At 52.8% G+C, this 12,460-nt stretch overlaps 2 protein-coding genes across 3 annotated transcripts; one reads left to right on the top strand and one right to left on the bottom strand.

The window, feature by feature from the left end:
• The first annotated feature begins 66 nt into the window (after positions 1–66).
• NPFF (neuropeptide FF-amide peptide precursor) lies at positions 67–5,708 on the top strand. The gene is made up of 3 exons (XM_003405055.4): positions 67–4,916; positions 5,149–5,270; positions 5,404–5,708. Exons 1-3 carry the CDS (start codon positions 4,809–4,811, stop codon positions 5,519–5,521), a joined length of 348 nt encoding a protein of 115 aa, XP_003405103.1. The 5' UTR covers positions 67–4,808; the 3' UTR covers positions 5,522–5,708.
• On the bottom strand, positions 5,583–12,156 carry TARBP2 (TARBP2 subunit of RISC loading complex). Of its 2 annotated transcripts, XM_064284129.1 has the most exons (9): positions 10,583–12,155; positions 9,868–10,037; positions 9,297–9,399; positions 8,635–8,730; positions 7,975–8,047; positions 7,503–7,620; positions 7,059–7,186; positions 6,467–6,668; positions 5,583–6,314 (listed from the first exon to the last, which is right to left on the bottom strand). In XM_064284129.1, the coding sequence occupies exons 1-9, from the start codon at positions 10,633–10,635 to the stop codon at positions 6,157–6,159; spliced, it is 1,101 nt and encodes a 366-aa protein (XP_064140199.1). In that variant the 5' UTR covers positions 10,636–12,155; the 3' UTR covers positions 5,583–6,156. The 2 variants fall into 2 exon arrangements, with proteins under 2 accessions (XP_064140199.1, XP_064140200.1); XM_064284130.1 differs by lacking the exon at positions 7,975–8,047 and having other exon boundaries at positions 7,503–7,654; positions 10,583–12,156.
• Between the last annotated feature and the right edge of the window lie 304 nt (positions 12,157–12,460).

Below are 12,460 nucleotides of genomic sequence, written 5' to 3' on the forward strand. Positions count from 1 at the left end.
CTGGGACCTCATTGGGCTTTCCTATCTGTGATCTGCCCCCCCTCCCTATTCTAAGGGTAGAAGAATAAGTGGGCATTCTTACCTCTACTTTTTACACAGGGAAGACATAACCTAGAGAAGGTGGATGATTGATATAAACTGCATAGCGTGACAGAAGACATGGAGCCAGAGCTCAGATCTGTGCACTGCCCCGAAACAAGAGGCCCCCAGCACTGTGGGAGCACTCACCAGAGAACTAATGTATGCTTTATGTGAACGGGGATGGGAGAGTATCTGACAGCAAGTAGCCTCTTTCAGTGTTTTGTCCCCACTCCCCTCCCAACAGCAACAAAAAAAAAACAAGCCCTACCTTCAAGAAGCTTCCAGCCTGACTGGGGAGATGAGGATTGGAATGCATACAGAAACAAAGTGAAGCTCGAATGAGCTCTATGGGTCCCGGGGAGAGGCTGGTCTGGAAATGAGGGGTGAAGTTTGTTTAGAAGCCAGTAACAGATTAGTTCACAAGAGAAACAGGTGATGCTCAGGGGCTATGGAAAGTGAGGAGATGAAGGGAGAATCACTAATAATTCCATGCATCTGTGTGTTCCTTTATAATTATCATCACAAGTGAAGACCATGAGCCAGGCTGAAGAATTTGAAAAAAGAGGTAGCAGGTGCCTCTGAGTATTTCCCAGTCGGAGACCCCCACTGCCATGGAGTCAATCCCGACTCATAGCGACCCTATAGGACAGAGTAGAACTGTCCCATAGGGTTTCCAAGGAGCAAGAAGCTATAGATTCGAACTGCCCACCTTTTGGTTAACAGCCAACCACTGTGCCACCAGGGCTCCTCCCAATAGAGAAATTATTGAAAAAGCTGTTTGTCAACAGTCTTTGGTAGACAACTGACACAGATAAGGAGCCCGAGCCTCCTTCGGAGAGTAGGAAAGACAGTGGTGGTCTTCACTGTGTTGTGGGCAGGATCCAGAAAAAGATAAGAAAGGAAGTGGCTGAAAGCTAAATACCAGAGCCTGCAATGAGAGATTTTGGAGGTGGGGACGAGACTCTGAAGGCAGAACATTTTGCCGAATTTTCACAATTAACCCATTCTGATTTCTAACCAAAGAAGAGTCTAACTCGCCTCCATGCTAGCAATAGGAGGCCAACTAGATCAGCCCCTTTCTGAATGCAGCCTCAGCTCAGCCCCACTTGTAAACTGGTGATCAGAGAAATATTAGAAGCAGCAGGGTGGTGAATATTTGAGTGCCTGCTCTGCGCTAGATGCTTTGCATTAAGGCATTTTCTGTAATCTGACAGCGGGAGTTGCTGCCTCGTTTTATTGATAATGAACTGAAGTTTAGTTTAAGACACTTGCCCAAGTCATAGAGAAAAGGCAAGAGCTGGGATTAAAACAGTTCACATTCAAGTGGCCGATAGACACATGAGGAAATGCTCACGATCTCTACCCATTAGAGAAATCCGGATCAAAACCACGATGAGATACCATCTCACCCCGGCATTACTGGCACGAATCAATAAAACAGGAAATAAAATGTTGGAGAGGCTGCGGGGAGACAGGAACTCTTAAGGACTGCTGGTGGGAATGCAAAATGGTACAACCATTTTGGAAAACGATATGGCGCTTCCTTAGAAAACTAGAAATAGAAATACCATATGATCCAGCAGTCCCACTCCTAGGAATATATTCCGAGAGAAATAAAAGCCTTCACACGAATAGACACACGCACACTCACGTTCACTGCAGCACTGCTCACGACAGCAAAAAGATGAAACAACCTAGGTGCCCATCAACAGATGAATGGATAAACAAACTGTGCTACATACAAACAATGGAATATTACGCAACAATAAAGAACAATGATAAATCTGTGAAGCATCTCATAATCATAACATGGATGATCTGGAGGACATTATGCTGAGTGAAATAAGTCAATCACAAAAGGACAAATGTATGAAATGACCGCTGTAAAAACTCATGAAAAGGTTTACATACAAAAAGAAACAATCTTTGATGGTTACGGAGGAGGGGTGGGGATGGAAAAACACTGGTGAAGGGTAAGACAGTACACAATACTGGGGAAGCCAGCACCACCTATACAAGGCAAGGTCATGGTAGTTCCGTAGACACACCCAAACTCCCTGAGGGATGGAATTGCTGGGCTGAGGGCTGTGGGGACCATGGTCTCAGGGAACATCTAGCTCCAATGGCATATAATAGTTTATAAAGAGTATGTTCTACATTCTGCTTTGGTGAGTAGCGCCTGGGGTCTTAAAAGCCTGTGAGCGGCAATCTCAGATACTCCACTGGTCTCACCCCTTCAGGAGCAAGGAAGAATAAAGAAAACTAAAGATACAACAGAAAGATTTAGTCCAAAGGACTAGTGGACAACAACTACCACGGCCTCCACCAGACTGAGGCCAGTACAACTAGATGGTGCCCGGCTACTACCACTAACTGCTCTGACAGGGACCACAATAGAGGGTCCCAGACAGAGCTGGAGAAAAATGTAAAACAAAATTCTAACTCAGAAAGACCAGACTTGCTGACCTGACAGAGTCTGGAGAAACCCTGAGAGTGTGGCTCCCAGACACCCTTTCAGCTCAGTAATGAGGTCACTTCTGAGGGCCACCCTTCAGCCAAAGATTGAACAGGCCCATGGAACAAAACAAGACTAAAGGGGAGCACCAGCCCTGGGGCAGGGACTGGAAGACAGGAGAGAACAGGAAAGCTGGTAATAGGGAACCCAGGGTTGAGAAGGGAGGGTGTTGACATGTTGGGTTATTAGCCAGTGTCATAGGACAATGTGTGTACTAACTGGTGAGACACTGATTTGTTCTGTAAACCTACACCTAAAGTACAATTAAAAAAAAAAAAAAAAAAACCGTTCTGTCTGACCAGCACCAGTCTTCCCAATGCCTCATCCGTCCTCAAAACCCTGCTCCTCTGTGCCACTGTCAGAACAGGCAAGGAACAGAAAGTGATGCAAGATCAACTTCGCACAGAAGAACCATCTACGTATGGACTTTGAAGAAGCAGTCAACTAAAAAAAAAAAAAAAGCAACAGTCAACTATAAGATGTGATACAATCACGTAATGGTAGTAACTCCCACGTTCTATGCCTGGGACCAGCCGTGAGACAAGCTTACAAAAAGGCTCAGCTTAGGCATTAATGAAGAAGACCTACAACATCACATCCAGAACAAAACCTGTCCTAATCTATAAATCTAAAGTATAAACTGGTTTCTAGGTGCTATGCTTTAAAGAGGGGGGCATCTCCCCTTGAGCAGAAAAGTCTAAAGAGCGGAAGAATAAACTGTCTTCAAACATACGAAGGGCTGTTATACATGAAAGAGATTAGAGATGTTCTGTGTGATGCAATGGGACAAACTAAGATGACTGGTGATTTCACAGGGGGACTAAAGCCGGCTTAGTACAAGGATAAAACTGTCCGAAGGCTCAGGAAATGGTAAGTTCCCCGAGACCGGGGTGTACGAGGATAATCACAGCTAACATTTTAAGGACACTTGCCCCAAGGCTCAGGAAATGGTAAGTTCTCCGAGACCGGGGTGTACGAGGATAATCACAGCTAACATTTTAAGGACACTTGCCCCATGCCAGATCCTGTGCTGAATGGATTACAACAAGTATTTCAATGAATCCTCACCACAGCCCTAGGAAGTAGTTCCTGTTAATGTCCCCGTGTTTTAGGTGAGGAAACTGAAGTTCAGAGAGGTTATGCTGGTTGCCCAAGGTGAGGCTGATTCAAAGCCTCCAGCATACGCTAGACAACCACCCTGGTGGGGGTGCTGAAGAAAGGATTCCGGCATTAAGAGGGAAACTGAAGGATCCCATCCTGAGAAACACTGACTCTGAATTTTCCCAAGGCAGAACACAATGATAGCCCAATCCAACAGTATCCCACCACTACCCTTCAATGACCCTGAGACTCCTTGGAGTCAGGGCCCAAGGACTACCCCATCCCACCCCCCTAAGTTCCTCTTTTAAAGAGCTCTCATCTAGAAAAATGGAAACCCTGGTGGCATAGTGGTTAAAAGTTTGGCTGTTAACCAAATGGTGGCAGTTTGAATCCCCCAGACACTCCTTAGAATCCCTATGGGGCAGTTCTACTCTGTCCTATAGGATCACTATGATTTAGAATCTACTCAATGGCAACGGGTTTTATTCTAGAAAAGAGAAATGGCCAGACCTGACAGTAAGGGACCAAGACCACAGGGTGGCAGCAGTGGTTCAGCTGCAGAGAAAGATGACGTAGGTCCTAAGCCGCACTCAAGTGAAGATGGGGGTCTATGAAGATTTGACCTCACCCTCTGGGGAAGGACAGGCTGGGTCATCCAGGCCAACCTAGAGTCTCACCCTCACCCAGCTCTGATCCTGGCTTTTGCCTCTCTCCCTCTGTTCCAGGACCTAGCCTGCCCTCCTGTTAGGATTTTCTCTGTGCTTTATTCCAGGAGTGATAAAAAAAGAGGTGATCAATTGGAGCTCTCCAAACTGTTGAGGGATTGGGGGTTCTTGTAAGGCCCCCCAGGGCCTGGCTCTGACAAAGCATCTGCAATTAATGATTCTTCTTGAGCTCTGGAGACAGGATTTATGCATCTAATAAAGTCTGTAACTTCAGGCTTAGGGGCTGGGGGCCGGAGGCTGAAAGCAGGGAGTCCCAGGTGGCTCCTAATGGAGCCGTGCATTTCCATTGCCTGCTCTAGATTCCCCCTCAGGCAGCTGTGGGCGGGGGGCCAAAGGGGAGAGCAGGTATAAGAGGCGGGTGTGGCTGTAGGAAGGTGGATGGCAGCATGGATTCCAGGCGGGTAGCCGTGCTGCTGGTGGTGCTGCTGCTAGTAACTGACTGGGGCCACGCTGAAGGACCAGGGGGCCAGGATGAAGGAGACCAGATCTCAGTGGTAAGTCCGAGCCTCTACCCACACCCCTCACCATTTTCTTCTACTCTAGCTTGAGACTTGCACTCTAAGCTCAAGTACCTCTTTGGCTGCCAATGTCTTCACTGGGTCCTCACATGAGAATATGACTTCTCAGCCTCCTACAACTTGTCTCTAGAAACCACTCCCTTTTCCTTGAGACCTAAATACCCACGGCATTTGCCTATCTTCCTTCCCTGATGCCCCCTTGCCATAGGAGGAAGACAAGGGACTCCACCCACTGCAGGACGCCCACACCCCTGGGTCACTCTTGCGCTCCCTGCTCCAGGCCATGCAGAGACCAGGCCGGAGCTCAGCCTTCCTGTTTCAGCCTCAGAGGTGAGTCTGAAAGGGACAAGTGGGCATGGCTTGGGGGTAGAAAGGGCAGGAGACAGAGAAGTGGAAGAGGGAATGGGGCTAGATAAGTGCAGTGACTGAGACAACCTACATCTGAGGATGAATCTCTTCTAAGGTTTGGAAGAAATACCCGGGGAACCTGGAGCAACGAATGGCTGAGTCCCCGGGCTGGGGAGGGGCTGAGCTCTCAGTTCTGGAGCCTGGCCATCCCCCAACGCTTTGGAAAGAAGTAACATGTCATGCCCTGATATGTTTGCATGCAAGACCCACACCTAAGTGCCATGTGTCCCCCAAATAAAAAGTCTGGCTTCTGAATCCAAGTGTCTGTGACTCTAACAAGCTGGGAGGGAGCCCCCGTCATCTCCACCAAACCGAACTCACCAGGAATGCAGCTGACAAGGGATCCTGGACATTACCGTACCCAGCCTCCTGCCACCGAAAGGAAAATACGGGGACATGTTGGGGGCTGGGGGTTGGGGTGGGGGCAGGGAAAACCAAAGGCACAAAAAGAAGACACACAGGAAGTGGTCTGGTGCTAACTACTCTCTGCCATCAGCTCTGCTCAGAGAAACAGACCCGAGTTTAAGAATCCACGGAGGAGCATGTTTATTCTGGGCTCCAGGGTAGAGCCCCAGTTTCCTTTCCACTCGTCATCACCACCAATACAATAAAGATAGATCCTGGGCAGGCTGTGGCCTTATGGTCCCTGGCTCCTTGCCCTGCGCTCACCTCAGCCTCAAGGCAGGCAGTCTGTGTCAGAGGTAGAGACAGCACCTCCAGAGGGCAGCAGGGCTGGGTACAGATCCGTAGGCCAGAGGGCAGGAAGAGCAAGGGCAAAGGATGCATGTCTGTGAGTCCAGCTGGGGCTTCACTTGCTGCCCGCCATGATCTTAAGGTACTGCAGGGCACGGCGAGCAGCCTCGCTGCGTGCAGCCTCTCGGGTGGTTGCAGAGCCATGACACACAGTGGCCGGCTGTGTGGACAGTTCTACCAGGCACTGGCAGAGCCCGCTCAGGCTTAACTCCTCTGCGCCAAGAGAGAGATGGGAGGCAACGTTGGGTGGGGAGGCAGCACCAGATGGTATGCATTTACATCCTCTTCCTCTTCTCCCAACCCCCTTACACCCACTCATGCTTGCTCTGGTCCGGTCCCCACCCCTGACCCCAAACCAGCCATACCAATATCCAGGTAGCTGACATGGAAGGCCTGCTCCTCGGAAAGCTCACTGAGGACACTGCAGCAAGCAGGGCCCAGGGCACCAAGGGAGCCCAGGGAGCAGCTGCGAAGGGACAGGATCTTCTCTCCCACAGAATTTCTTAGAGAATCCCAGGTGCAGCCTGGGCCCCGGTTCCGAAGTCCATCCAAGCGGGAGCCCACGCCCTGATGAGATGGGGACAATGACAGCAATGTAGCCAGGGACTGCGGGACACTCAAAATCCAAGGAGAGGAAAGCCCAGAGTGCCTGTTCCAGCTTGCCTCCCCCAGTCAGTCCCCATAAGACCCCTGCTAACTACTAGCCCAGACGGCCAGGCAGCCTTCCTCATCCCAGCAGCAGAAGCTCACAGATCCCTGGGTTAGCTCCCCCACACCACTCAGAGGGGCTGACAAGTGGAGACTAAGAGCTCCTCAAACTCTGGATCTGGTAGGAAATGAGGCAGGAGCAGGCCTTGGGCTGGAGAGGCTCACTCCTGAGTTACAGACCCAAGTCTCCGGTACCCGGCCCTGGCATGAACGAAGGCCCACGGCACCTGGCCCATACAAGCCACTCACAATGGAGAAGTGATCATCATCAGGCTCTGCTTCATTCCCATCCCGGGCATCCAGGGGCACTGTATGCACTCGGAGCAGCATTTTGGCCGCTGCGTTACGCTTTGCCAGCTTTTTGGAAGTGCCACTGCCTGTATGTGGGAAGAGGGTGCCGGATTATTATTCCCAGCAGGTCCAGTACTTTCCACCCGGGACACACTTGGAGGGTCCCCTCACAAGGATGTCAATTGGAAAGGGGCACTGAGGACCTGCTCATGCACCTGACAATCTAGTCAACTAGAAACGAAGGGGAAGGATAGGCTGCAAGAAGAAACTAGGAGGAAGGAGCTGAGCCTAGGACTGAGAAGCAAGGTGAGCTGGGGCTCTGCAGTAAGGCCAGGAGCTGCCCTGTGGCCGGGGATGGAGTGGTGGGGACAGTAGCTCAAGAACCCCCTTCCGCCCAGTTACCAATCTCAATGAAACGTTCCACTCGGCACGTCATGGTAAACTCTTTGCGGTGGGCTGGCCCGGACTCCTGGGTCACTGTGTACTCAGGCAACCGCCAGCCTTTCTGCACCACCAGCTCCTTGGAAAGGGTGGAAAACCAGCGATGCACAAGGCTGAGTAAGAGAGGAGGGATAAACCAAACCAAACCCAACCCAGTGCCGTCCAGTCGATTCCAACTCATAGCGACCCTATAGGACAGAGCAGAACTGCCCCATAGAGTTTCCAAGGAGCACCTGGCGGATTCGAACTGCCAACCCTTTGGTTAGCAACCGTAGCACTTAACCACTACGCCACCAGGGAGGAGGGATAAGGGGGGTGGAAAAAGCCTCCAGTACAGGGCAACCCCCCTGTCCCCACACAATTACATAAGCTTCCCTCATAGCCCTGGTTCAAGGGAAGACAAGCATGCACAGGAAATGAGGATGGGGCACACCTGCAGAGCACCAACGGGGTTGCACTCAGACTGCTGAGGGGAGACAGGGGGCTGTACCTCCATGGAGGGGCTCCTGAAGGAAAAAGGGCCCAGGGCCAAAGCTGAGGGAGATGGCTCCTTCTTGGCTACCCATAAGCCCAAGTCCTAACTATTGCCTTGGCTTTACTACATCTCCCTATTTCCCACTAGGCAGGCAACTGTCTCGCCAAATGTCTAGCATTCCTCCCTCCTGCTCTGGTCCACCTCCCTCTCCCACCCATGTGAGGCCTCCTATGTGTCCTAACCCCATTTCCATTCTGTACGTTTAGGCATCATCTCACCAAGATAGTAGAAGGACTGTGTATACCCAGTCCCAGGAAGCACCTAATGAGACTCAGACATAGAACTATCACGTGGCCAACCCAGAAAAAAATGGGTCTTGCAAGACCCTTAAAACATGGTCCAACATCACCCTTATGACTATTTAAAAATCATAAATTACTTCCTGTCCCAACAGCTTACCAGCTGGTGCAAATTCTTCAAGCTCTGGTCCCCAATTAGTCCACCCTCTGTTTACTCTTAGATTTCCTCATGCCCTGACCAGCCTAGGTCCAAGGGCTGGGGGTCAGGAACCAGGACCCCCTCCTCTCCCACCTCAAGCAGTCAGGGGACAAAAGATACCTGGTTGGGACAGCAGAAAGAACAGGAGTAGCAGCCGCTGCAGCAGTAAAAACCGGGACGTCCTCAGGCAGTGAAGAGTCTAGGGGAGAGAAAGGACTTCCCGAGGGGAAGGGAGCATTTGATTCACACACATGTGTAAAGGGAACGGAGAGTGGGGGATCCAGGTCTTCCTGACATGCCCATCCCCTAAGAGAACCCTTTCCCACTTGAGCCAAAGACTCAGGGAAGCTCAACCAACAACTCTTCCTTCTGAGATCGTCTGCTGTCAAAGACTAACTCAAAAAGACTGCGAAAAGGGGGAGAAGGGTCTCTTCCTACTCAAGGATGCTGGAAGCAACAAACTCCAGCCTAAATGTGGAAGATGGAAAGACATCTTGCTAGAAAGAGAAAGCATGTTGGGAGCAACTCCCTTCAGGCTTAGGCTCCACCCCTCTCCCTCCCTAATCCAGGTCCCAAACCATAGCCACAACCTCTGGATGGGGCTGGCTACTCCCCCCAGAATCCTTCGCTGCAGCAGAAACTCTGGAAGCACCATGCTCAGGTCCAGAGGAAACTCAGGAAGAGGCCAGGGCAGGGTGGTCTACTGGGCAAAGGGAGTGGGCCAGGGGCCTGTCCTGGTTGCTGGCAGAGCCTCTAGGATGCCTTGGCTGTTTCTCCCTCACCTGCTGTCCTCCAGGGCCGGCTCCAGCATGCTCCCCCCTTTGAGGTGCTTGAGGGCCACCTCGGCTGCTTTGTGCTTGGCTGCCTTCTTGCTGGGGCCCTGACCTGAGAGAGGGGATCGGACAATACTAGAGGTCACTGGAAGGGCAGAAGAGGTCACTGGAAGGACAGCACCCCATAGCCTCTCTTCATACAGCCACAGGGAGTCAGCTAGCCCCCTCTGACTAACCTCCCCCTGCCCAAGACTGGAAGTGTTACACTAACTGCTGGAAGGAAGGACTCTTAACAGCCCCCCTCCAAATCCTTACTCAGATTTATGTTTACCTCCTACTTTTTCCTCAGGGATGACGAGGATCTGCCAGATTGCTGTGGCAGTCCTGCTCTCTAACTCTCCCAAGTCCTATCCCCCGTCCCCACCGCCCTGCTCTCCCAGTCCAGTCAGTGGTTTCTCCCCTGAAATTTCTCCTTCCCTCACTAGCCGTGGAGGACTGTGAATAAACTTCAAACAGCAAAGCCATGGCGCCCTGTGACAAGCTTAGCACACCCCAGCCAAGCTGCCCAATCCTTCCTCACCAGTGCAGCTGGTGTTGCCAACGGTGACCCGGAAGGTGAAATTAGGCTGGTGGGCTTGGCCCTCGGCTTTGAGGAGGTCGTACACGGGCGTCTTCCCTATTCTGGTCCCATACTCCTGCAGAAGGCTGATCGGGGTCTTGCCCGGGTTGGCGGCCAGCATTTGCTCTATACTGGGGGGCAGGGGCACAGACCGACATCACACCTCCCCTACACCCATCTCACCAAGCACTGCCATACCAGACCCAGGCACATTATGGGAACGCAGAGAGTCCAGGGGACCCTGGCAATACAGCAGCCATTGGCTGGGTTCAATGTGGAGTAGAGGTGCAGGCTGGGAAAGCAGGATCCATTGCCCCAGGGCAGGAGAGGAATGCACAGTTCCTATCTCAGTGAAGGTATCCTGTACCCCAGCGTAGGTTGGAAGTGCATGTCCCCTGTCACAGTGCAGGCTAGGGACCCAGTACCCACCAAATGCACTAAAATTCGATGGCATAAACCCCAGTGCCCCAGGGCAGTCTGGGAACCGGGACAACTCCAAACTATTTAGGGCTGGAGGCAGTGGCCACTGCTCGGTGCATGCTGGGAATCACTGCCCACTACCCCAGTGCTTGCCGGGAACAACCCTCAGGCCAGGTGCATGCTGGGGCCGCGCGGCTACCGCCTCCGCGCCGCACCACGATTTTCGCCCTGCAGGGCTCTTTACGAGGTGGCTCACCTGGGCAGCACGCAGCCCGTGATAATGCCGGAGCCCTGCTCCTCTTCACTCATTCCCTCCTCCGTCCCCGCGGGCGCCACCGTGACTACAGCCTCCACGCGCCCCAATACTCCGCCGACGAGCTAGGGCCGGGGCCAAGCCCGGAGTCGCGGCCGGTAGGGCCCGGCGCGGGGCATGCTGGGATATGGAGTCCCCCGCCCACCCTACTTCATGTGTCTCCATCAGGAGGGTAGCTATCCTCCCCACAACCCTCCGCGTGGTTCGCCCTGGCAAGCAGCACCGCCTTCTGGGAGGAGCAGACCCCTTCTCTGTCGCTTCCCAAGCTTAGGCTTTTTTTTTTTAATCGTCCCGCCTCCTTCCTTCCGTTCCTCCGTTCCCTGTACTGTGAAGCTGTGGACATGCGCACTAGCGGAATGGAAGCCGCTGGGGGCGGGGCGGTAAGGGCTAACTCTAAAATGGGGCTTTTTGAATTCCGAGAGAACTACAGAACCCAGGAGCTTGCGCGCCATTTTTGTCGCAGCTGGAGGGGCAGGGTCTAATACGATCGAGAAGCTTCGCGGCGTGATTGGTTATTCCCGATTGCGTTTCCTCCTCTAGACAAGTTGAGATTGGTTGCTTTGCCTAGAGGGGTGGGAACAAGGGAAGAGTCGGCCCCCTTTGGCCCCGCCTTTTCCTTGAGAAAAGACTGTGATTGGCCCGGCGTCGAGGAGCGCTTTCTGGGAAGGAGGTGGGCCTTAACCTGGACGCGGGAGGGGGCTGTGCTCTGTCCCCCAAGGCGCTGGGACAAATGTATACTTAAGTTCCTCTCTGAGCGTTGACCCTCACCCCTTGGCCTAAGCCCCTGGTTCTCAGGCCTCCGTCTCGTAGAACCTTCTTTTCTCAAAGGTTACCCTTCACCTCCCTTCCAAAGCCTTTTTAGAGCGGCCCTAGTCTCTCTTTAACCGGCCAGGAAATCCCCTCAGGGGCCTGAGAATCAGGCTATCGGATGAGGCAGGATGAGAAGGACTCAGGCAATTGGGCCCCGCTGTCTGTCGTGGGTCTTGGGTTTCTCAGGTAAAAGCAAATCAAGAGAGGATTCTGACTTCTTAAAACTAACGGACTAATCTGAGTGCAGAACAGAACCCCTATTTTGGGGTCTCAGAGCTCCATCCGTCACTCTCCAAAGTCTTGTAACCACTTGGCTGAGAGAGATAGGGGAAATCTTGTGACCTTGGAGACAGAAATCACGAAAAGTGTCTGACTCTAATGAGTGTCCTAAGAAGGTGTCAGGGAAGCCTGAGCAAGGTTGGAGGTTCAGAGCAATCTTGGAATGATCGTGGAGAGGGAGGGAGGGAGCCTAGAGCTGAGGCGCACAGCGTTTGGTGGAACTAGAGTGATGACAATTCTGGGGAGGAGAGCTGGCAAGATGGGTATGACAGGGGAGCAATGCCAAAGCGCTGGGGGTCCCATAAGGGTAAAGGAGAGAGTTTATAAAACGGGTCATGGGGGTTCCTGTGGAATCAGCATAAAACCCAGGGTAGGACGGCTACAGGATACCACCAGCAGGGAGGCGCAGGGCGCAGACGGGCCAGGGACAAGCCTGGAAAGCGCCGGATGGCAGCAGCGGGCTCCTTTAAGAGGCCGACGGCTCCAGCGCAGCATCCCCAGCTCAGGGCGTGTCCGTCCCGGGGGGCCAGGGGCGGGGGCCCTGAAAAGAGCGAGAGTTCGAGCCGAGAGGGGACGGGGCTAGGGGTCGGGGGGGTGGGGGCATAAATCTGGGGCTGATACCCGTGCATCCGGACACCGCACGAGCCTCGTCTGTGACAGCGACCCGGGTCCGGTCGAGGGCAGCGGGGGGGGGAGGGGGGGCGGGGGGAGGAGAAAGGAGGAGGAGAAGGA

The sequence above is a fragment of the Loxodonta africana genome, chromosome 4 (assembly GCF_030014295.1).
Source record: "Loxodonta africana isolate mLoxAfr1 chromosome 4, mLoxAfr1.hap2, whole genome shotgun sequence".
In the NCBI taxonomy this organism is placed as follows: Eukaryota; Metazoa; Chordata; class Mammalia; order Proboscidea; family Elephantidae; genus Loxodonta; species Loxodonta africana.